Source organism: Haemaphysalis longicornis, unplaced genomic scaffold (genome assembly GCF_048455015.1).
Source record: "Haemaphysalis longicornis isolate Haplotype H1 unplaced genomic scaffold, Haemaphysalis longicornis Haplotype H1 scaffold_8, whole genome shotgun sequence".
NCBI classification, from domain to species: Eukaryota; Metazoa; Arthropoda; class Arachnida; order Ixodida; family Ixodidae; genus Haemaphysalis; species Haemaphysalis longicornis.
In genome coordinates, this window is record NW_027526445.1 from 186,074,680 (window position 1) to 186,098,612 (window position 23,933).

At 47.2% G+C, this 23,933-nt stretch overlaps 1 protein-coding gene across 7 annotated transcripts; it reads right to left on the minus strand.

Annotated features, from left to right (window-relative positions):
- Positions 1–23,688, minus strand: LOC144149478 (uncharacterized). Of its 7 annotated transcripts, none has more exons than XM_077681056.1 (6): positions 23,211–23,335; positions 22,642–22,762; positions 20,640–20,776; positions 19,595–19,657; positions 13,714–13,810; positions 1–1,564 (listed from the first exon to the last, which is right to left on the minus strand). In XM_077681056.1, exons 3-6 carry the CDS (start codon positions 20,746–20,748, stop codon positions 430–432), a joined length of 1,404 nt encoding a protein of 467 aa, XP_077537182.1. In that variant the 5' UTR covers positions 20,749–20,776; positions 22,642–22,762; positions 23,211–23,335; the 3' UTR covers positions 1–429. The 7 variants fall into 7 exon arrangements, with proteins under 7 accessions (XP_077537182.1, XP_077537179.1, XP_077537180.1 ...); XM_077681053.1 differs by having other exon boundaries at positions 22,569–22,762; XM_077681054.1 differs by having other exon boundaries at positions 22,569–22,756; positions 23,211–23,329.
- Positions 23,689–23,933: the final 245 nt, after the last annotated feature.

The window sequence follows — 23,933 nt, forward strand, 5'->3', positions numbered from 1 at the left end:
TCGAGCTTTCACAGCGGTAATAATTGCCGCCGTTGGTGACTTTTATTTCCATCCATTGGAATCATTGCTAAAAAACTATTTCACGCAAATTTTTATTTTAGAGGGAGAAATCATTATATAAACCCGTCACTGCCTCTAAAAAATTTAATACGAAATGCACTGTTTATTACTGCCATCCCATCTGTCATGCTAGATATCATAATGAACTCCCAAGAGGTACTGCACAATCCCCTGTATTGCTGTAGCATGTTCTTGAGAACTTTTTCCTAGGGATAGCTGTCAAAAAGTGAGCGTGTGTTTTAATGAGTAATAACAATTCCTTGGCTCGCAAAGTTCCTTTGACAAATAATGCAAATACTGGGCTTTCGTTAGCATGCAATCTCTCCCTGCCTACCAAGGTAGCTTTCCAGGCAATGCTTTTATGAACCACTACCCAGAGGACTTGGCCACAGAGTGTTTACTCTCATGTGCGACAAGAGTGTCTTTGTTTGCGAAACGTTTTGGACAGACACTACAAGCATAGGGCCTTTCGCCAGTGTGCGTCCTTTCATGCTTGGCAAGCTGCGATTTCAAAACAAAACCTCGTTGGCAGGTACTGCAGACATATGGTTTTTCTCCAGAGTGCAATTTCTTATGATATAGAAAACGGTCTCTGCTAGCCAGGCCTTTCTGACAAGTAACACAAAAATACGGCTTGTTTTCAGCATGCGTAGCCTCGTGACTGGCAAGGTGTTCTTTCCGAGCAAAGCTCTTCTCACAGACAGGGCATGAGTAGGGTTTTTGGTCGCTGTGTGTCTTTTCGTGTTTCTTCAGATCGCCTTTCAATATAAATCCTTTCTGGCAGATGTCGCACACGTGGCTTTTTTCGCCGGTGTGACGCAGCTCATGACGTATGCAAATCGTTTTGTCGGCAAACGTTTTTTGGCAAGTGCGGCATGCAAACGGCTTTTCATCCATGTGCACTCTCTTGTGGTGAACAAGCTTCCGTCTCACATGGAAGCTTTCCTGACATACATCGCACACGTACGGCCTTTCAGCAGAATGCATTTGTTCATGCGCGGTCAAGTAGCCTTTCACGGCAAACCTTTTTTGACAAACATTGCATACGTGGGGTTTTTTACTAGAGTGCACTACCTCGTGACGAACCAGGGTGCTTCGTCGAGCAAAGCTCATTTGACAGGTTCTACAAATGTAAGGTCGCTCGCCAGTGTGCGCTCTTTTGTGAATAGCAAGAGCTCCCCTTGTAGTATAGCCTTTCTGACAGGTGGTACATGTGTAGGGCCTCTCGCCAGAATGCACCCTTTCATGATTAACCAAGTGAAATTTATGAAAAAAGCTCTTTTGACAAATGCTGCACATATAGGGTTTCACACCGCTGTGCGCTCTCATGTGAGCGTCCCGGCTGCTTTTTAAGCAGTAGGCTTTCTGGCAAACAGGGCAGGTGTAAGACTTCTCAGGGGACACCCCTTTCGCACGTGTGGCGTGATGGCTGCTTTCTTGACACGACAAGAAGGAATGAGGCTCCCCTCCAAACTGCACTCCATTGCTGCTGTTGTCCGAACTCCTAAGTGGATAGAATGAGACAAGCAACAAATACTGCATAAAGATAATGCAAGATGCAACAAACCAATTTTACAGACAATAAAGACAGCATTCACGCAAACACTCCAACAGTCATCAGTGGGCAGAAGACCTATAACGTCTATAAAATTCCTTCTCTTCCAAGTTTTACTTAAGCATTTTGTTTTCAAATTTCTTGACTGCCCTTTCAAAAATTGCTGGGCATTAGAATGCACATACATAGACATTGCAAGTCTACTGTTTTGCATTTTTTACGAAAAGAGTAAGCACCCTACCATTGCTATTAAGAATGGTGTTGGCAGAATTGGAAAGCTGCCAATTGGAATGCCGTTGGAAAGGTAATTTAAAAGGGCCTTCAACTGGATTCCAAAGGTTTCGATTTTACTTGCACATTCACTGCAGTACTCTCCAAGGAACATCCTCCCACAGAAATGGTTGAAAAGCATCAAGTATTAGGCAATTTATCATTCACTAAAAAGCGCCAGCAATAAAGCCTGGAGTGTTTGCCGTTTTTTCGTGCCTCCAAAGCACTGTGGATGCTGTGAGCTGACCATGATGATGATGTCTGAATATTAGTGGCACAAGGCCAACTCGGGCAAAAAGCGCCAAGAAAGTGTTTTGATGACTAGGTGACAACTAAAACTGGTTTGAGTGAACACGAATAAAATCAATTAAAGACGATGAGGACGACTGGTGTACAGGGCCAGGATGAAGACCAAGAGTGGTTAAAAGATAAATAAGGTGACTGGTGTATAAGACCAGGGGTAAAACTGTGGGTGGTATGAGATGAGCTGTAGGAAGTGAACCTCTGACAGAAACTTAAAGGTGCGCTGAACAGAAAACATGGCACCGTCTCCTAAAAAGTATGACGGATGTAATGGAATGTGTTGTCTGTAGAGTTCTCTGAAGTGTTTGCGTCGTATCATGTCGAGTACCTTGCATTGGATGAGGATGTGTATCACGGATAGGCCCTCCCCACACCTGCTACACAGGGGTCCTGGAGATCCAGTGAGCAGGTGCGAGTGTGTTACAAGTGTGTGGCGTATCCGTAACCTAGCTAAAGTAACTTCTATGTGTCTGCTGTGTGAGTCAGTAGTGGATTGTCCCAAATGCGCTTCTATTACGTGTAGTTTGTTGCCTGTCTGTTCGCTCCACTCTGCTTGCCATGTTTTACGGAGTTGTTGCCTGATCTGTGGCTTGAGGTCCGTGTAAGCTAGTGTTGTTATGTTGATCGTGTTTTGAAGTGCAACGCTGGCGGCCATTTCATCTGCCAGCTCATTTCCGCCGATGTCACAGTGGCCTGGCACCCAACACACAGGCACCTCAAAGTTTGAAAAATAGGCTAGCATAATTAATTTGAAAACAAGATTAACGATGTGGTTTTTCGATTATTTTCCGGATGACAATGTATGGACGACGCTCAGCGAATCTGTATAAATGATGGACTTAGGAATGTGATGTTCAACTATGTGACTTACAACCAGAAAAATGCCCCATGCTTCTGCCGTAAAAATACTCGTCTTTACATTCATGGTTCTACCTGCTTTAAAATTGGGTCCATGCAAAGTAAAAGACACCACAGTGAAAGTTTTAGACGCATCACTGAAAAACTCTGCAGCCCTGCATTTATCCTGCAGATACATGAAATGCCACAAAATCCCAGTTGTTGGTGTCCTGTTTTTATTGTATTGTGAGAAAGACAAGTTACATTATACAGGACGAAGATGCCATGGTGCTACAAGATCAGTGTGAGATGATTTGAATGTATCTAGGATGGAGACCTAATGAACAGTCACCTCGTCCTCCACTCTCTGCGAGAAGGGAACAGAAATTGATGGGCGGTTTAAAAAGAGTTGAGTTGCAAACATATCATTAAAAATCGATTTAAAGGGATGGTTATACATTGATGAGAGTTTAGAGGCATATAGAAAGTCAATGTAAGTTCGCTGGTGTGCTAAGCACCATTTGTCGCACCCTGTATAAAGACTGCTGACAGGACTAGTACGGAATGCGCCACAAGAGAGGCGAAGCCCCAAGTGAAGCACTGGGTGAAGCATTTTAATTGCTGTTTTCATGGCTGACCCATACACAACACTTCCGTAGTCCAACCGTGACCCTACCAACGCAGCATAAAGGCCAAGCAGGATTTGATTGTCTACCCCATATGATTGGTGAGATATGACTTTGAGAATATTCATTGTTTTTAGGGATTTTTGTTTGAGTTGTATGATGTGAGGGATGAATGTGAGTTTTTCGTCAAACGCCACACCCAAAAACTTGTGTTCCTGTTTTACCGGAATCGTGTCACCATTGAGCTTTATGTCAGGATCCAGCAGGATGTCACGCCTCTTTGAGAATACAACACAGGCACTTTTTGCAGGATTAAGTTTGAAACCATTTTCATCTGCCTAGCGAGAAAGTTGGACCTTAAGCTGGACCTGACGTTCACATATGGACATGTTACATGATTTAAAGGATATTTGAACGTCATCTACACAAACCGGGCAAGAAATGGAGGACAGCAGTGCCTTTCGGAGCCAGTTCATCTTAACCATAAACAATGTGCAGCTCAAAACGCCACCTTCAGTCATGCCATTCTCCTGAACCTGAACGTCTGATAGTGCTGACCCAACTCTGACACGGAATGTCTGTTCAAACAGCATTCTGACAGGTTTGTTTAGTGTTTAGCATGTTACCTGATATACCAAAAGATTTGAGGTCTCTAAGGATGCTGGAGCACCATGCGGTATCATATGACTTTTCAATATCAAAAAATACCATACCGCAGTATTGCTTATGTATGTATGCATTTTTAATGTACGCCTATAAAGCAACTAGTTGATCATTTATGGATCGTCGCGCCCAGAAGCCTGCCTGGAGGCTCTTGAGAAGACCATTGTAATCTAGAAAGTACACGAGTTTCCTATTGATCATCTTCTTGAGCAGCTTGCACAGGCAGCTTGTCAGGGTGATCGGACGATAACCAGCAGGGGATGACGGGTCCTTCCCCTCCTTCAGAATAGCCACTACAATGGCCTCCCTCCAAGACCCTGGAAGGCGCCCCGAAAGCCATATTTTGTTGTAGAGGTGCAAAAGTGTTTCAAGTGTGTCTGTGTGTTCGTGATGTATGATAGTGTATGTAATGTTGTCTCCGCCTGGAGCTCAAGGCTTACATGTGCTGAGAGCTATCTTCAGCTCATGAAGTGAAAAGGGGGTGTTACACAAGGTGTATGGCTTATTAAGATCCCACACGGACTTCTTTTCACTAGATGTTTTGTGTTTCGTGAAAGTGTTTGTGCAGTGTGCAGAACTGGACACGTGTTGGAAGTATTGTGCAAGTGTGTTGGCCTGATCTTTGAGTGTGTCTCCTGTTGTGCTGACCAGGGCCAAGCTGTGTGTCTGTTGTCTGAATTTTCGTATATGTGTCCAGACTTTGTGAGAGTCGGTGTAGGAGTTGATGGATGTGAGGAAGGTGCGCCAACTCCCCCTTTTTTTTCCCTCATGGCGCACGCGTCTCCTGAGTCGTTTTGATAGATTTGATAGATGCAAACTTATTTAGTGGCTCTAGATGCAAGGTTATTGGACGTGGGGTACCGGCGAAGGAAACCCCACGCCTTGTTCTGGGCCTGTCGTGCTCGCCTGCAGTCCTTGTTCCACCAGGGTCTCCTTGGGTAGCACAGGGCACAGGAAGCCTGGGGAATGGACCTTCTGGCAGCATCGAGGATGTGTGCCGTGAGGAGTTAAGTGGTTTCGTCTACATGTAAGTGTGCTGTGGCTGTGTGTTGTAGTTTAGATGTATCTGTGAATGTACTCCAGTTTGGTTTTGATTCATTAAACCTGTGATGGAAAGATGGACTGCTTGGGCCTTTACCTAAATATGTCAGTGAGGTATGGAAGTGGTCACTACCACATGGGTTAGTGCCAACATCCCACATAACAGATTGAAAGAGATGGCAGAGCCAATAGCCAAGTCAAGGTGTGAGTAAGTGTTGTGTCCTAGGTTATGGTATGTAGGCTTGTTTGTGTTGAATAGCCATGCTTCTGAAGATGTTAAGAATTTTTCGATAAGGTAACCTCAGGCATCCGTGTGGGAGGAGCCCCAAGGAGAGTTATGCGCATTCAGGTCGCCTATGAGAATGAATGGCTCGGGTAAGCTAATCTACGAGGCCCTCGAAATTAGAGCTCAAAAACTGGAAGTCAGGGGAGATGTAGAGGTAGCATACCGCTATCAACCTATTAAATATTATCGTGCGGATTTCTACAGCCTCAAGGACAGTGTTCAAAGAGAGAGGGTGGCATGCTAATGATTTCCGGGCAACAATAGCCAGACTGCCCGAAGAGTGTGTGCAGACAACCCTGTCCTTTATGAATACCATGTACCTATTCAAGAAATTTTTTTGGAATTGTGGTGTGTTTCTTGGAGGCACATGACACTTGGCTGATGAGCATGCAGCAACTCATACACATCATGAAGATTTTTAAGGCCTTCGCAGTTTTATTGAATGATGTTTTATGTACCCATTATTTACATTTAAAGGGACCGTACCATCGACTAATAGGAATGTATTTTGGGGTAAAGTCTATTGTCCCAGCGATCTCCTCCCGCAAGAATTGTGAAAATCCGTTCACTATCACCAAAACTACGTGCGATGAGAAATCGCACATAATCGTTCTCTCTCAACTTGACTGCGGACAACGCGACGAAAGCTGTGCGCCCAGAGAGGGGAGTGGCTCGCGGCGTTCTCTTTCACGGCCTTCGATATATCACAGGCTGGGGAGTTTTCTCCTTTTCTCCACAACGTGGAGGGGTCTATTTCCGGTCTGCTGCCCCAAAAAAGCAGGCAAGGGTGCCTGCTCGCAAGCGCGTGCTCCGGCTGGTAGGGTGCGTGTGAAGCAATACACGTTTGTTGTCGAGTGGTCCCGTTGAAAGGGAAGTATTGAGCTCATCACTCAAACTCCGCACGTACTCAAAAGCACAAAAGAAAAGGCAAAACTGTGCCTACAGGTTCAGGTATACAAGAGGTTCGCACACAGCGCTGACGACGGCGTATCGTCACAGGAAATGCGAGAAATTAGCCGCGAAGTTGACCAGTGACAGCCGTTCGGACAGCCATGGCCTCAATGACGTCGTTTAGGCCATGCCAGAAATGCATAATGAGGAGAACTGAAGAGAGCGCGGTTGGTTTTTCTGCGTCTTTCACAGCGATTTGTGCACTCACTGCTTCACGTGCACGTCTAATATTTGGCTCAGGTATTTCTGGTTGCGTAAGCTATGCGTCGCGCAGGTTTACTTGAACTGCTCAGAGTGTTGCAGGGTCCCTTTAAGAATGATTGGAGAGTGTGTGTGCGTGTGTTCACGTGTTGTCTTTCGTGGCTGTTATTCTGGGAGGGGGCTTTTTGAGCTTCTCAGCTGGTTTGGATGCTGCAGCCCGTTCCTTGCACCGCAATGCGGGCAGGTACGGTCCGACGTCCATCCCCTCGTCAGATGTCAGGGGGGTGCCCAACAGACCAGCCCCCTGGACTTAGCACCCCTGCGAGTGCCCTTCGTTTGAGCTGCCACTGCCGAGGGCATCAGGAGTGCCACAGGTGGCACGGGCGGTGCGGCGGGGGTGGGAGCTGATGCGGGGACCCCGGTGTCCATCCCCTCAGCAGCCTCCAACGTACTGGAGGCTGGGGAGGCCGGGGCGGGAGCGCCATCGGTCTAGATGGAGACGGTTGGTACCACAACCTCTGCTGCCTCAGCAAGCGGTGTGGTCACGGGTCGGGCTGCCTGAGGCAATGCAGAAAGGGGCGATGACAGGACAAAGTCCGAATCGCGGTACTGAGTCCCTCCCAAAACCAGATGCCACTCCATCCCCCAACGAGCCGCATCGGTGTACTTCCCCAGAAGGAAAGAAGCGAACCTCTTTCGTGTCTCTAGGAAGGAGAACTTTTCAGTGACTTTGACGTTATTATTTTCTTTTTCTGTTGGAATTTCTCGCATTTTCTGGAGTACGCAGCGTGTGGGCATCGGCAGTTAGCACAAGTGAGGGTAGCAGAGTTGCAATTGTCAGTGGGGTGGTCCTGTGCGGCGCACTTGGCACAGGTTGTTTTGCCACGGCAAAAGTTTGTACTGTGCCCGAACCGCTGGCACTTAAAACAGCGTCATGGGTTCGGGATGTACGGACGAATGGAGCACCGGATAAAGCCTGCATTTATATATTGTGGAAGTGCAGAGCAGTCAAAGGTCAGGATGATGTGGTGGGTGGGAATTTCCTGGTTGTCTCTTCGGATGGTGATGCGCCTCACGGCCGTGACGCCCTGATCCTTCAAGCTTGCAAGGAGATCCGTATCCGTTTTGTTCAGCAGATCTGGCTTAGAGATCACACCCTGAGAGCTGTTGACGCTCCGGTGGGGTGTGACCCTGACGTCCAGAACAACCATACGAGTTTGAGCTAGAAGCTTTGTGGCCTGCTGCTTGTTTACCTCCACAAGAACCTCACCAGTCCTTTGTTCTTTAGCCTTGTAAGATGTTCCTATTATGGCTTCAAGATATTTTGCAATCAAGAAGACTGATTTCGTTGCTGTATCATGGGATTTCATAAGAAATGGAGAGTAATTTTCTGGTTCAGGAAAGCTTAAGGTTAACCATGGAGGAAAAGATACTTCGGTGCGGCTACTTTTCAGGGACCGATCAGGTTTGGGCGTGAGTTTATAAAATACCATATGCTATAGTATAAAAGCAGGGAATGGGGGTACTTTCTTCTGCAGCCTCACCCTAATAGCTGAAGAGGTCCCGGAGCTCCCTGCCTGGTAAACCTGGTAAACAGACAGGGAGCCCATCCGCCGGAGCTTGACCTGGGCTCTGACCGCCACCGTTTGTGGTTTCTAACCCTCCACCTTTAAACACATCATCACAGTAGGTTACAACTTATGTTAGGGGGCTCGGGGTCCGCGGTGTCGCCAATACCATCATCAAGATTACTCAAGGTGCCCCATGCGGGGGTGAATTGACCATCTCTGAGAAAAACAACCTAGAGATATCAGTCAAGAAGCTTGTGTTCAGAGGCACGCACAGCCATTGGCTCTCTTCAGCAGTGCGTCACACTTTTTTTAGTAGCCGACGTGCATGTTCTTCCTACTTCACGGTGCAAGGACTGTTGCAGTCCACCACAGCTCGAAGGCCAGTTGCAATGCTTGTTGCATCAGCCGTGTTAGCATTGGCACGTCCGTTTTAGAAGGGAAACGTGCATTTTAGCAGGCCAGATTTGCACGCCAAGTACACTAAACCCCTTTACGTTGCATCTATAGATTATGAGAAAGCGTTTCATTCTGTACTCACCGATGCCGTTTTAAAAGCACTAAAAGACCAGAGAATAGAGGAAACCTACATAAGACTTCTAGAAGACCTATACAGGGTGTCCCAGCTATCATGCACCAAGATTTAAAAAAAGAGCAATGGCGCTACTCGAAGAAAACCTAGTGCGCAATGTTTGCAGTACTGTGGAGAAGCGGACAGTAATTTTTTCGTTAATGATATTTAACTAATTAATTGTAATTAATTATCTAACTCGAGAATTACAGTCCTAATCACTGAAGTGTCAATGAGGCACTTGTAGGTACCCACGAGGGGCATCTAACTACGGTATTTTCAGCATCGAACTAATTCCGTACTCAGTCATTCTGACTGATAAAGAAAACCCGCGAAATATGAAAAATACCACGTGACGGCGCCTCCGCGCGCTTTTGCGCGCCTCGTAAAGCAATGCCCTCAAACAGGCTGCCTCTGAGTTAGCCAGAATGTAATAAACAAAAGAAAGAAAGAAGAAAGAAATCGCGACCGAGTTTGTGCCTTATCTGCACAGGCGCCCAGCGAATCTTGCTGTTGCTGCTCCTTCCAGGCATGCCTTTATCAAGTTTATGCGCTGTCTCTTGGGGCGGGTGACAGGCGAAGCAGTTGCTTTCAATCAGCTTGTTTGGGGACGCTGCTTTACAATGCCCACGGAGGGTAATGCCCACGCGTGGTATTTTTCATATTTCGCGGGTTTTCTTTATAAGTCATAATAAATGAGTACGCCATTAGTTCGACGCTGAAAATATTGCAGTTAGATGCCCCTCGTGGGTACCTACAAGTGCCTCATTGATTCTGCAGTGATTAGGGCTGTAATTATCGAGTTAGATAATTAATTACAATTAATTAGTTACACATCATTAACAAAAAAATTACTCTCCGCTTCTCCACAGTATTGCAAACATGGCGCACTAGGTTTTCTTCGAGTAACGCCATTGCTCTTTTTTTAAATCTTGGTGCATGATAGCTGGGACACCCTGTATAAGGGATGCACGGGCAGGATAACCCTCCACAAGCAAAGCGATAAATTTCCGATCCGAAACGGACTAAGACAGGGAGACACCATCTCGCCGAAACTATTCACAGCATGTCTGGAGGGGATATTTAGAAAGCTTGACTGGGAAAAGGTAAGATTAAGGATAAACGGGGAATACTTGAGCCATTTGAGGTTTGCGGACGACAGTCTTGCTGAGTGAGACTGCAGAACACCTGCAAATAATGCTCGAGGAACTGCAATCAGAAAGCACGGCCGTGGGGCTCAAAATAAATATGAATAAATCTAAAGTAATGAGGAATAAGCATGCCAAGAACGCCTTTTTCAGCTTAGGAAATGAAACACTAGAGGAAGTAACAGAATATAGCTACCTTGGACAGACGGCTAGTGCTGAACCCAACTATGAGGGAGAAGTCCGGTGCAGAAGAGGTATGGATGGGCTGGGGAGCACTCGGCAAGCGCTCCCAAATAATGAAAAGCAAGCTACCCCTGTCACTCAAAAGAAAATATATTCAGTGCATACTGCCGGTAATGACATAGGGAGCTGAAATTTGGTGCCTTCCTAAACAACTAGAGTGCTAAATTAGGTCGTCTCAACGGGCCATGGAACCATAATGTTATGAATAACACTCAGTGACAAGAAACGAGCTATCTCGATCGGAGAGCAAACTAGAGTTGATGATATCATAGTTAAAATAAAGAAAAGAAATGGACTTGGGCTAGCCATGTAGTGAGACAAACCGACGACTGGTGGACAATTAGAGTAGCGGAGTGGATACCAAGAGATGGGTCTACAAGAAGGGGAAGGCCGACAACACAATGGAGGGATGAAATACAGAACTTCGGGGGTAAACAGTGGACTCTATTAGTGCAGGACAGGAGCAGTTGGAGGTCAATGGGAGAGGCCTTCGTCCGGCAGTGGACCTGAGCAGGCTGGTGGTGGTGGTGATGAGGATGATAGGGGGGTCCCAAACCCAACATGCTTGCTGAAAATTATTGGAGGTTCGCATCAATAACTTGTGGCCCGCTAGCAGCATTTCTTGCCTGCAAAGCTGGCGCGGCGAACGAGTCCACCCAAGGCTGGGTCATGCACAAAAGGCTTAGCATTGCTGCAGTTATTGGGTCCCCGCATTACAAAGCCCCACCGACAACGATCACCAGCACAATCTTTCACTGCACTATGCCCCTCTTTCATGCGTTTATAAACTGATTTTCAGCAATGGTCCTGCTCCACCAGGCGATGACAAGTTTTAGCAGCCAATTCGTCCATACACTGCACAGTGGGCACCTTGTCCACTAGACAGGCAGATGCTGGATGCAGTAGCGCATGCAGCAGCATTCCTGCCTGCAGGTACACTCAGTGTTTTTCAGCGTTATTCGTATCTCATGAACGACATGTTGCATCTACAAACTCGGCTAAGCTCAAGTGACGGACGGCGACGATCGTCATTTGTTCCTACAAGGATGCATCGTGCCACAGTGCCACTCTCCGAAACTGCCAAAACATGCACCTGCGGCTTCCCCCAGAACCGGGAATGCCGAGTGGCTGCGGCATAGTGCCGACATAGTTCTCATCCCCAGCTGCGTCATAGAGGCTATGTCAGAGTCGCAAAATTATCTCAGTGTGGGTCAGAATGGCGTTGAGGATTGACCGTTAAACAAGGAAGGAAAGATGATCTTCTCATGTTTGTACGGACCCTGTTTCATGCAGAGGTGTAATATTTGGCATGTTGCTGTGAAAACAATTTCGCGATTGCACACTTCAAATCGCGACCTTTGGAAGTCTATTTTTAGGGCCCCTTTAAATGTGCAAGAGCTTCCTGAATTTATTGGTAAAATGAGCCAAGGTTATTTCCAAAGGGAATAAAAACTGAACTGGGCGCTTTACTGTTTTTTACTGCGCTCCCTGTCCTCACAAAGGCGAACTATGTCGCCTCGACCGGGAAACACTGTTCTCCCAATCCCATGGAACCTTTCACAGCAACCACATCCCCGATCCCAGAAGCCCGCTCCATTTGTTTGCTTTGAGGCGTAGGCCGAACGAAGCTCACCCAAGTATTCTTTGCCCCCGACATTCAGAAACAGATGTAGCTACAGTATTCGTTTCTGCCCCAGCTCTGGAAACGAAGTCGCGAGGCTTTCCAAGAATATTTCCTCGTGCAGCGGCAGTGTGGTCAGGCGTCTGCCGGCCAAGATGCTGGGTGGTGTGTTTGATGTATGTGTGAAGGGGCATGGAATTAATTACTTCCTCGACCTCGTTCGGGCACTGTTGACAACTTGATGAAGCCTCTAGTCCCAAACACGGCCAGGGGTCTCAAAAGCGCACAATGGTTGCAAGCAACTGCGACTTGTGAATCGACCCCTCTACAGTGCGCACAGGGCTGCACGAGTGCGGGGACGCCAAGAGACTCCCCGCGGCGTTTTATGACCTTGCAAGCGGGGCTGGACGTCGCTAATGAGAATGCGACGCATTGACTAGAGTTTTCCAGGCTTCCACGAAAGTGCAAAGGATTCAGTACGTTGTGCGGTGTTTGTGGATGTTTTTTTTCCCTGTTCGCCTTTGTGTCGAACACTTCTACTGCGCTCCAGATGTGGCGAAAATGGTGAAGCCGCGCATCGTACTCTGAGTTCTGGTGTCAGCATTATTTATGGTCAGGGTGAGAGCGACATCGTGCTGCTGAGGGAAATACTTCAGCCCATACTTAAAAATTTCGAGCCCTTAGCTGACCGCACGGGACACCACCCACACATGCACACCTAAATATTTTTCTAGTCCAGCTGTTTTTCACCCATGCGAAGGGAGCGAGGTGGCATACACGAAGTAGGCGAAGGCTCTGCAGAAGAAAGTCCGAAAAAGTGGAAAGCGCGAACTGCACATCGACCGTTAACAAGTGTTGCTGTTGAAAAATTTTTTATAAAAATGAAGTAACTGTAATGGTATTTCTTGTTACAGTTACTCTATAAAAACGTAACAGTGTTACAGTTACAAGTTCCTCTAACTTAAAATTAACATGTTACAGTTACGAGTTACTAAAAAAGTAACTAGTTACCAGTAATGCGTTACTAGTAACTAGTTACTGCCCAAGACTGGGTGTAGCCATGGACATTGTTCTTGCTTTCGTTGATGAAACAGTAAAATCGGGAGACCTGAGCTCACACCTGAGCACTGAGTGCAATTTGAGAAAACAGCAGGTGTGATTGTGGGCATTTCTTTCGACTTCAGAAGCTTCTGCACGGTTAACCACGTGACCACAGCTGCGATCACGTGGGTAACGGGTCGGTGTGGTAAATCCTGAGGCTCGGGTACCACTTGTAGTTTATTTTTAATATTCACACCTTCTAATAGATTTGTTGCACCAAATATCTTACACCCAAGTATAGAGAAATGAATTAGGGGGCAAAGCCCCTTAGAAGGCTGGGGCTGTTGGTGTCTCCTGTCGTCGTCGTAATCGTCAGCTTATGTAGTCACGGTAATAAAATACCAGGAAGCTCGTTTACGCCCTCACGCTAGAATGTAACGCGTACTAAAAAAACACTGGGACACTCGTATACGCCTCGCGCTAGAGAGCTTCGTGCTCCAAAGATAAGAGACTTTTACAGCAAAGCTGCATACCCCTACCCCCCAACAGTTTCATCTGCATTGGCAAAAACGCCAAGGTGCCAAGAATACACTTATACACTGCATGCTCCCCCCCTCCCCGGGTTTCACGTTAGTGGAGACGGCCCGGGATTTTATGTTCAGGCTGAGCCCTCCAAAATGTTCGTGCTCTACAAGGAACAGCATTGCAACTGTCAGCACGAAACCCACCTTGTGTTGGGGGAATGCGGATGGCAGCAGGAGGTATGAGGACTGGCCTTTGTCTGGTCGTGTGCGCCGAGTAAGGGAAGAAGTCGATTGTCCACCTCTGGAAATGGAAAAAAAAATTGCTCAGAGCAGCTAAAAGCGAAAACCCCTATACAAATACTGGGTCAGGCTGAATATACGAATGCATCTGCAGACCGAATGTAAGCCCTCATTGTCTCCTAAGATGTCGGGACACCAGGGCCACTACTGCAGCCTATGAGAATTTGCATGTCACTGTTCAGCGGCCAAGGCATGATTGCTACCTTGAGTAGACCCAACCTGAGATGAGACAGTTGAAGCAGTATTAGGAGCAGCTAATGAAACTGAAGAATTTTAAGTTTGGAACAAGAGCACCCTGATTTGGTCAAGAAATAATAGTAAACACGTATGAAGATCTGGAGGTCCCGTTGAAGTCTGTGACATTAGACATCCTTCTGTATATCCTAACCATGTACTAAACCTTCTGTTTACCCTAAAATCTTTTAACTCTAAGAACTTTAAGTTCCATTTGGAGCTATCCAGAAGAAAAACATTACTTAGGCTGTTTGGTGGATATATTAGGTGTGAATAGCAAGCAGCCTAGCCCAAAGTTTTCATCACGGGTGCTTCTTATACAGCATGGTGAAATAAAAAACACCCTGGAAGCCAGGTTGGTGACTGCCACAAAACTAGAACTTTTGAAGCCAGCAAACAATTCTACAAAAAGCATAGCCCACAAATGTTTTATTCACCTGAACATCCTCTAGGCAAACTATTGTTGAGGCCTTGGTGGGTGCGTGTATTTGCCAGCAAATGCCCACAATTATGTATGGGAGTTCATGCTCTTAACCCTTTGTGGTCCCATGTCAGGCCATGCCCGACAACGCAAAACAGCCGTAGCAGTCCGTTATCGAGTATGCCCGACATAAGTGATCAAGGTTCAATTTCGTTTTTTTTTTGTTTCACTGCGCAGTAAGTGCATTATTTGTCAACATGATGCGCCATCTCTTGAGGGGCCAGTGAAGTTTGCTTGCACTAGGGTGGAGCACACAGCTCAGCACAGGCCTTCTGGATTCTGGAGAATTTTCACATGCACACTGTTCGCTGAGACGCATGACTGCTATCTCGCCGCGGGAATTCTACGGGGATGCACTTAGCGAAAGCGATGATGACTTTAGTAAGGAAGTGTCATCACTACCTGCCTCCATCAGGTAGTGATGACAGTGATCCACAGAAGTGAGCGACGAAGATCATGATGGCGGTGGAGACAGCACCGGGCGGATCATTGCAGTCGAACCCATATATAACAAACTCAGATAGAGCGAATTATGCTCTATAGCGAACGCTCAATGTTTTTCGGCCCTTATGCATGTAAAATGTAATTTTTGTGACGAACTAAACATTGGATATATCAAACTCTGCAGCCGCGTGATCGGTCACCAAACGTCCGCCAATGCGCTTCTGCGTTGGTTACGCCTAGCCTCCGGGCCGCTCTTTAAAGGGACCCTGCAACACTCTTCGTGCAGTGCAAGTAAACCTGCGCGACGTTTACATTAGACTTCCAGGATCACCCAAGCCAAATATTACACGTGCACGTGAAGCGGTAAGCGCGCAAATCGCCATGAAAGACGCGGAAAAACCAACCGCTCTCTCTTCAATTCTACTCATTATGCACCCCTAGCATGGCCTCTGCGACGTCAATCGGGCCATGGCTGTCCTGGCTGTCCTATTGGCTGTCGCTGGTCAACTAAGCGGCTAAATTATGGCATTTCCTGTGACGATCAGGCGTCGTCGGCGCTGTGTATGAACTTCTTCTCAGAACCTGTCCGCATGCTTTTGATGTTTCTTTTGTTTTGAGTGCGGGCGGAGTTTGAGTGACGAACTAAATATTCCACTTTCATCGAGCCCACTCGACAACAAACGTTTATTGCTCCAAAAATGCCCTACCAGCCTGAGCGCTTGCTTGCGATCAGGCAGCCATGCCTGCTCTTTTGTGGCACCAGACTGGAAATATACCCGTCCACGTTGCAAGGAAAAGGACGAAACTCCCCGGCCTCTGACATATCGAAGGCCACCGAACAGAACGCCGCGCGCCGCCCCCCTCTCCGGAAAGAGCGCGCAGCTTTCGTCGCGTTGTCCGTGGTTGAGTTGAGAGGGAGCATTTATGCGCGATTTTTCATCGCGCGTAGTTTCGGTGATAGTGAATAGATTTTCATAATTCTTGCGGGAGGAGATTGCTGGGACAATATACTTTACCCCAAAATACATTCCGAGTAGTCGATGATAAGTGTTGCAGGGTCCCTTTAACAGCAGCCTTAGATTGGAATAAAAATTTGAAATAAACTTGTTCAACAACAACCTCCGGGCCGGTGCCTTGCCCAACTGCGGTTCCGTGAAACCTTATAGCGGGAGCAATCCGCACCTTTTTCCGGCCAATGATGACGTTGCTGTGACCGTGAGCCCATTGGATTCTGAAATTGTTACTGACGTGATGGGGTCTGGTGCCGGTGCCACCAACGGGCCGCTGCCGTCAGATGATCGCCCTCGCCCTACGTTGCAACAAGCTCTTTCTGCTACCAATGTGCTGTGGCAATACTTCTCCGAAATACAGTGAAGTGGACTGGAGTTCGACTGAATGATGTCGCCTGTCGAGAATGCGATTCTCGTTGACGGTGCTAAACACCGTGTTCAGGCAAAAATCACCGCCTACTGCAAATAGGTGTACACGTTTTTTGAAATAAATTTCTTTTGTAGTAAATTACTGCTTGTGGAGAGAGGCATGGTCTTTTTTTCATTATCACGTTTTTCATCAACTGTTCACATTGTTTATAATGAATTTGATAGCAAATATAAGCGGAGTCGGTTATATCGAATTACTTCGTATAGCGAACAAACCACGCTGAATTACGCTGTACGTTATAACCGGCTGAGAGCTATGCATTTTGTCGAAAGACAATGACTATGAGGCCAAACATTATTTCCTGGCATGTAGAGGTTTCCATTTTAAATGGTTTTATTTGAAGGTACATACACCTGCAGAATCCTGCGGTAAAAGAGCATCGAAACCTGCAGTACCCCCGCCACCTTGTCCAACAGCTGGTGGGTGATCTGAGGGCCTGAGCCAAAAAGCGGGCCCTTCAGCATGTATGGAGTGCGAGGAAAGGCTATTTGGGATGACCCATCTCATGTACAAGCCCCAACGCCGAAGAAGCGAGGACTGTGCTGTTTGTAGCAATAGAAAATGAAAAGGAGGAAAGAGGGAAGCCAATTTTTCTCCAAAACCTGCAGTAACAACCGCGGCCTGCTCCCAGGGGAATGCTTCGAGCAGTTTCACACACTGCTCAAACATCTCTAAAGGAGTTTCAAGCAGAATGCCAGGGAGAAAATAAACATCCTGCGAGTTTTTCTGGCACAGTTTGTGTTTTCTGTCGTGGTGCCAGAAACTTACAAAATGGCTGTGAACAGGAATGGCCAGAAAGTGGGTAAAAGTTCCGGACTGCAAAGGGATAAGGGTCACTAAAGGCTGAATGAAGATTTTTTTTAACTGAAAGATCTTACGTGTCCTAGTCCTCTCAGCTTTTGTTCGACGAGCAATAATGCGTTATTTCCTAAGCAAATGCGTAAAGACAGCTGGAATTTCTCTCTCGCACTCCGCTTTCATTTTTTCGTGACGCAGACATCACATCGCAAAGTAGGAGCGAGGCACCGATGAACGAAGACACTTGAACGAAGACATTCATGAGCGGGCCCCACGTTTGAGACCCCTCGACTAAGCTGAAGAAAAAGAGAGCCATTTGAGGTAGGGAAAGAGGGAGCTCAGACCTCTCCGCACTTTGCCAATCGGCACTTCCCCTTTCCCTCCATCTTCAAAGCCAAGGCTCTTCAGTAAATAAACCATTTCTGGATGAAACAATAGGTTCTCTTTAACACCCCGATTATTTGTTTAAGTTTGGGATAAAATTGGCAACATTGTGATAGGGCACGGAGAGTCTTATAAATGAACAAGGCTGTAATTTGTGCTCATACCCTCTATGAGTGACAATATTGGCGCAGGCATTAGTTATTCCAGGAGAAGTGCTTTGGTGTGATCGGGGGCAATGGCGCAAGTTGCAGGCACTGCTGCTGACCCCATCAGCCAAGCATGCGGCAACCGAGTGGGCGTAGAACGAACTTGTCTGCGAAGGTGTCATCATCACCATCACCATCATCAGCCTGCTCAGGTGCCGGACGAAGGCCTCTCCCGCTGACCTCCAACCACTCCTGTCCTGCACTAATAGAGTCCACAGTTTACCTCCAAAGTTCCGTATTTCATCCCTCCATCGTGTTGGCCTTCCCGTTCTTCGAGACCCATCTCTTGGTATCCACTTTGTTACTCTAATTTTCCACCGGTTGTCAGTTTGGCTCACTACTCACTACATGGCCAGCCCAAGTCCATTTTTTTTCTTTATTTGAACTATGATATCGTCAACTCTAGTTTGTTCTCCAATCCAGGTAACTCGGTTCTTGTCCCTGAGTGTTATTCCTAACGTTATTCGTTCCATGGCCCGTTGAGCCAACCTAAGTTCGCATTCTAGTTGTTTGGTAAGGCACCAAGTTTCAGCTCTGTATGTCATTACTGGCAGTATGCACTGGTTGTAGATTTTTCTTTTGAGTAACAGAAAAGGCTTACTTTTTCATTATTTTGGAGTGCTTGCCGAGTGCTCCCCAGCCCATGCCTATTCTGCGCTGGATTTCTCCCTCATGGTTGCGTTCAGCACAAACCATCTGTCCGAGGTTACTTCCTCTAGCGTTTTGTTTCCTAAACAGGTGTGGCACCTGCTAAAATCACGGATACTTTCTTTCATCTCCAGTGTTTTTCCTTCTCCATTTCACACTCCAGTTACCGCTGCACCGTATTCCAGACTCGGTATAGTCCTTGTATGTGGCTGCCTCATTCGTAATTTAGTTGGCAGCAATGACATGCCTCCGAGTACACTTAATAAGCACAGATGATAATACATGGCTTGCACTCGCAGAAAAATTGGAAAAAGCCTAATAACATTGTTGCATTAGGATTTGGTGGCAGTACTTCTCTAGGTGACAGTATGACCATCCCACTTATGGGAAGTGGCATTTCTGAATTCTCAAGGCATTTCTGCATTTCTGAATTTCTCAAGGCTTCAAAGTATAGCCATACACAGTGCAACAATACCGTATTTTTGCGCGTACAACATGCCCCTGCATATACTCTGCATCCCCAATTTCAGCTCGCCCGAAAAAAAGAAATCCTCGCGTATTGCCCACACATTTGATACAAGAATGTCTGCACCAAACCTACTGCTCAAGCAACACATGACGTACTGTGTAGAAAGAAAAACTGTATATTCAGCAGGAAGAATACCCTGAATGCAAGACAAAAGTCACAATTCACTCAGTGTCCCTGCCCTCGCTGGAGCTATCACTTCAGCCACAGTCCTCACTGTTGTACACAAGGTCATCCTTGGTTTCATCCATGTTTGCGATGCAGCATTTTTTGAAGCTTTGTTGCACCATCACAGCTGGAATCGCCCTCCACCCCTCCATGCCTTGTCCTTGTATGTTTAGCGGAATCGCTGCCATGAAAGGCTTAGTCAGCGTTACTGCGTAGGAGCTTCACGGCACAACGTGCATTGCCGTGAAGTTGCTCTGAAGGAAAAACCCTGCGTATTTTCTGCACCCCTACTTTGCCACTGAAATTCTCAAGTTTTTGGCGCGGGTTATATGCGCGAAAATATGGTAATAACGAAAAGGTTCATAATAAGTGCACCAATCAGAATTTTTTGTGAAAACTGCATCGACTGAGTGAATTGGACTGCTTATAGGGAAAAAAAGATCCTGAAATTCTAACCTGGGAAGTCATCGTACGTCTGGCAGCCTGCACTGGTGAGTGACGCAAGAGCACACTGGGTGCCTGCGAAAAAAAAAAAAAAAAATCCAGAGTGACAAATGCAAACAGATCAAGTGGGAAGTTGGGCAGCTTAGTATCTAGCTTGGGAACTCGTGTTACTAGGGGAAATTACACAATGTGAAGCTAAAGAATTATTTATTTATTTATTGATTTATTGATAAACAGTACTGCCAATATCCACACAGACCATAGCAGGGGGCACAATAGCAAGAAACAAAGATCACTCTACACATTACTGTCAATACATGAAAAGCGAGGAACATAATCTTTGCCCTTTGCACAAAGCAGTTTGTACTAAATACTACAAACACCAAGCACAAGTACACCTTTTGTCAAAATTTTCTAGGCCAATCCTAAGCCATCTCAACCAAAAAGAATACTTGTGCAACCGGGAAGAAAGAGTATTTATCTCTCTGCGACACGCATTAAGATGTAGCCATCAGAAAAATTTGAAACTGCCTGTGTATGTTTTTGATAACCAAAATTTCACTCAAAAACCATAAACAACTCAATCTCTTGAGTTAATAAATCAGTTCGTGTCCTAATTGTAAGCACACTATAGTAAACGTGACCACCGTTCCCTAACCAATGCTACAATAGAGAATGTATACACATAATTGTGATCTGTAGCCCTTAATATATTAAGGTAACATCTTCAGTTTTGCTTAAATAAACACTTCAACTAGATAGAAAACGTAAAACAACGAACACCTACTCGATGCGCCGAGCATTTGGCGTGAAAAGTAGGTGTCCTTGAAACCCAACTGAGCCGCTCAGCCAGCATTTCCCGCACTACAGCGGAAAATGCGAATGCTGGCTGGGCGGTTCAAGTGGAGATGATGACGATTGTAACCCACAAATAATGCTCTTAAAATTAGCGTGTACAATTGTACATGCCGTGTCGCAAAAAGTTTTACGCATCGCTGTTACATTTACACTCTACTATGAAACACATAGTACTAGCTAGTTGTGATAGGGGCATTACCTATGGTACGCATTGTAACGGCTGCCTGTGTCTTTTGGCTGCAGGATCCAGCCATGGAAACTGCCACGATGCAGTCCCTTGGCATTGGTGATCTTAAAGTACCTGGCATGCTCCAATACCGTGTCCCGCAGTGCCCTCTGGAAGCAAAAAGAAACACCAGTAAAATTTGAACGTTCACACAGAAACCCATGGAGATGGCATTACGCTGAAGGCTAATCTGGCTCCCTCCGCAGAAAATCCCATTGTTACCATATCGACCAGGTTTAGGGGAAATCCCCAAGATGTAGTAAGTTTCTGCGAAGGAAAGTTTGACATCCACCTCAACGCAGCCGTACTGCTACAAAGGAAAGCTGTACAGCTTCCTCAGAAACTTCGCAATTGAAGAAAAATTTATCCTGGTCCAGGATTCCAACCCAGGACCACCGCTTAACCGGAGCAGTCGCTCTACCAACTGAGCTAACCGGGAGGCTAGCAGTTTGTAGCGCAAGAGCGAATCGATCAACAACTCGAAGTGAAGGACAGGACAGTGAAGGACAGGACTCGACCAGATTGAGGGGAAATCCCCAAGGTGGAGTAAGTTTCTACGGAGGAAAGTTTGACATCCACCTCAATGCAGACGCAAGTTCGTCCTGGACCAGGACGAATTGATCAAGTTGTTGATCAATTCGCTCTTGCACTACAAACTGCTAGCCTCCCGGTTAGCTCAGTTGGTAGAGCGACTGCTCCGGTTAAGCGGTGGTCCCGGGTTCGAATCCTGGACCAGGATGAATTTTTCTTCAATTGCGAAGTTTCCGAGAAAGCTGTACAGCTTTCCTTTGTAGCCATATGGCCGCATTCAGGTGGATGCCAAACTTTCCTTCGTTGCTACCATATTACTGTAACCAGATATACGTTTCAACTGTTCAACATCTGTGCTATGAGAAAATCAGTTACACACTTACTGTTCATGCTCAGTGCGCTAAGCGGAAGTACAGGATGCACTATTCAATGTTCTGCATGCCCCATATGTTTTTGACCTACTTTTCAACCTAAGCAAAAAAATCTGTAAAAGTTGTAATCTCCATGTCTGAAACTTCGATAAAGATGTGGTTCAGCCAGGTTTTGTTGGCAGAGCTTGGACAGCAGTGGTGTAGTTATTCTCATCAAGCAACCACTGCAGATAGGACGTACCAAAACACTATACACCCTCGACTTGAAGAGGACAATCGCCCCAACAGTGGGAATGTCTAGGCCGTACAAAGCAAAGCGTGGAATTCTGTTCTCCGCTGTGGTGATACCAAGGAGTTTGTGACCACCCATTTTGCACTGGTTAACCGTGACCGTGACGACACCACCCCTGCGATCGAGGACATTTCCAAACAGCACAAGCAATGGTCCACTCAGTCTGTGATTCAAGAGTTTGCTTTGAATCTCAACACGAATCCCAGTCACCGAACTATTTAACTGTCGCGCATCAATTTTACTTTGGCTAGCAATCTGCCCAATGTTGCAACCTAAAATCAGTGTATATATATCCCAGTAATCCTAAAGCCATCATGACTACCATCGCCTAGAAAGAAAAAAAAATACACGTGATGACCTACAACGTCGCGTGTCAGCCCCCTTCACAAGTTTACTGTAAAAAATAGTGTGACAAGCTTTTGAGAGGCCAGTGACGCAACACAGGGAATGTAAAGGGGCTTGAAGGGCGCAACGCTGCAAAGCGGCCGATACGACCATGTAACGGGAAATGCCGCGCAAACAGCATCACTTAAGCCACAAACCCGGCGACAACAAAACCAACTGCAGGAGGGCACGCATCTCCACCAACAACTTCCGCAAGACAGCTCGAAGCAGCGCACACAAAAGCGGCCCGACGCGTCAACAAATGTTTGGCACAGACAGCAACGCAGGAGACACGACAAACACCACAAACCAGGGCAGACACACCTTCATAAGAAGAGATTCGGCGCCCCGTAAACACGCCCTGGCAGCTGCCAGCGCTCCCGAGATGCTCACGCACGTTTCGACGGGAACACACGACGCTGAGCCAAGGTGCGGTTAGACGTCAACCACGTCGCCGGACTTCGCTTTCTTGCGCAGACACCACGACTTGCACGCCCGCCTGCAGCTAACACCTGCAGCTAAAGGCCGACCTCCATGCAGCGAAATGTCGGCGAAAAGGCGGCGAACGTCGCCCGGCGGCGGCCGCTCTGCCGCCGGCGTCGAAAATACGGCTGTTCGCCGGCGATCTACGCGAGCTAGATGTCGAACGCGCGGCGACGAACGCGACCGGAAGCGGCAAACTGCATTTTGAGGCCGCAGCCAATCACAGCCTCGTACTTCGTTGTACTTCCTGTCCTGTCTTCCGTCGGCGGCGTTCACCGTGTCACGTTGCATGGAGGTTGGGTGGACGAAAACTGAGCGGCGCGTCAAACCACGGCGTCCGCCGCGCCAAGTTCGCCGAGAAACTTCGCTGCATGGAGGTCGGCCTTAACACAGATAACACCTCTACGCATTGTAGGGTCACGCACAACCACGGTGCAGAAGGACGAAGCAGAATGCCAAGAAGCAGTTAAACTGCAGCCACACCTTCCGATTCACTCCTAGTAAAGTCACCCCGCACGTTTTGCAAAGGAACCCGAAGCCACACGGAAATACAAAAGCCAGAGAACGCCCAGGAGTACGGGTCTAGCCGCGTCGTCGTTTCAATAGTTCCCGTTAGTGCAAGCAACATCGAAGCGATGCTGTAGCAACGCCGCGAACCCGCGAACGCAACACAGCGGAATCAGTTTGGAGGCGCTACAATCGCTTGATTGTGAGGTGTACCGCAATGAAACACGCGGGAGGTCACGTCTACCCCCCAAGTGTTCTGTCGCGACCGTCGGTGTCAACAGAAAACTCCCGCGAACAAAAGCACCGCCACGAATCGAACCTGGAACAAATATAGAAACGGAATGAGAGCCTGTTGTCTTACCGATTAAGCTATGAGCCCATGCGGAGACGTAGGAGACAGACGGCGCACTCCCCGAGCACATCTGCGGGTTTACCCCTGCGTTCTCGCTGAATGCCGCCTGATAGCGCCCTGCGAACACTCGCGCCGTTTGCGCTCCGCCCACGGCATGTGTGGCGGCCGCGTGGGCGCCTTGCGCGTGCGCTAGGAGTTGGTAGAAATTAAAGGAAGCTCACACCAACGCATGGCATCTCACCTCTCCCCCGTCTTTGCCGCCGATCTCGCCGCCGCCGTCGGCGGCGGCAGAGACGGAGGAGAAGTTATATCGTGTAACACCGAGTTGGAGCTTCCTTTCATTTTAT

Excerpts from the sequence above, each read along its gene's own strand:
- LOC144149478 (XM_077681057.1), bottom strand. The coding sequence starts at position 20,748 with ATGCCAGGTACTTTAAGATCACCAATGCCAAGGGACTGCATCGTGGCA. Across the intron at positions 19,658-20,639 it reads CGTTACAATGCGTACCATAG|GCACCCAGTGTGCTCTTGCG; the intron begins GTAATGCCCCTA and ends TTTTTTTCGCAG. Across the intron at positions 1,565-13,713 it reads CCGCATTCCCCCAACACAAG|GAGTTCGGACAACAGCAGCA; the intron begins GTGGGTTTCGTG and ends CTATCCACTTAG.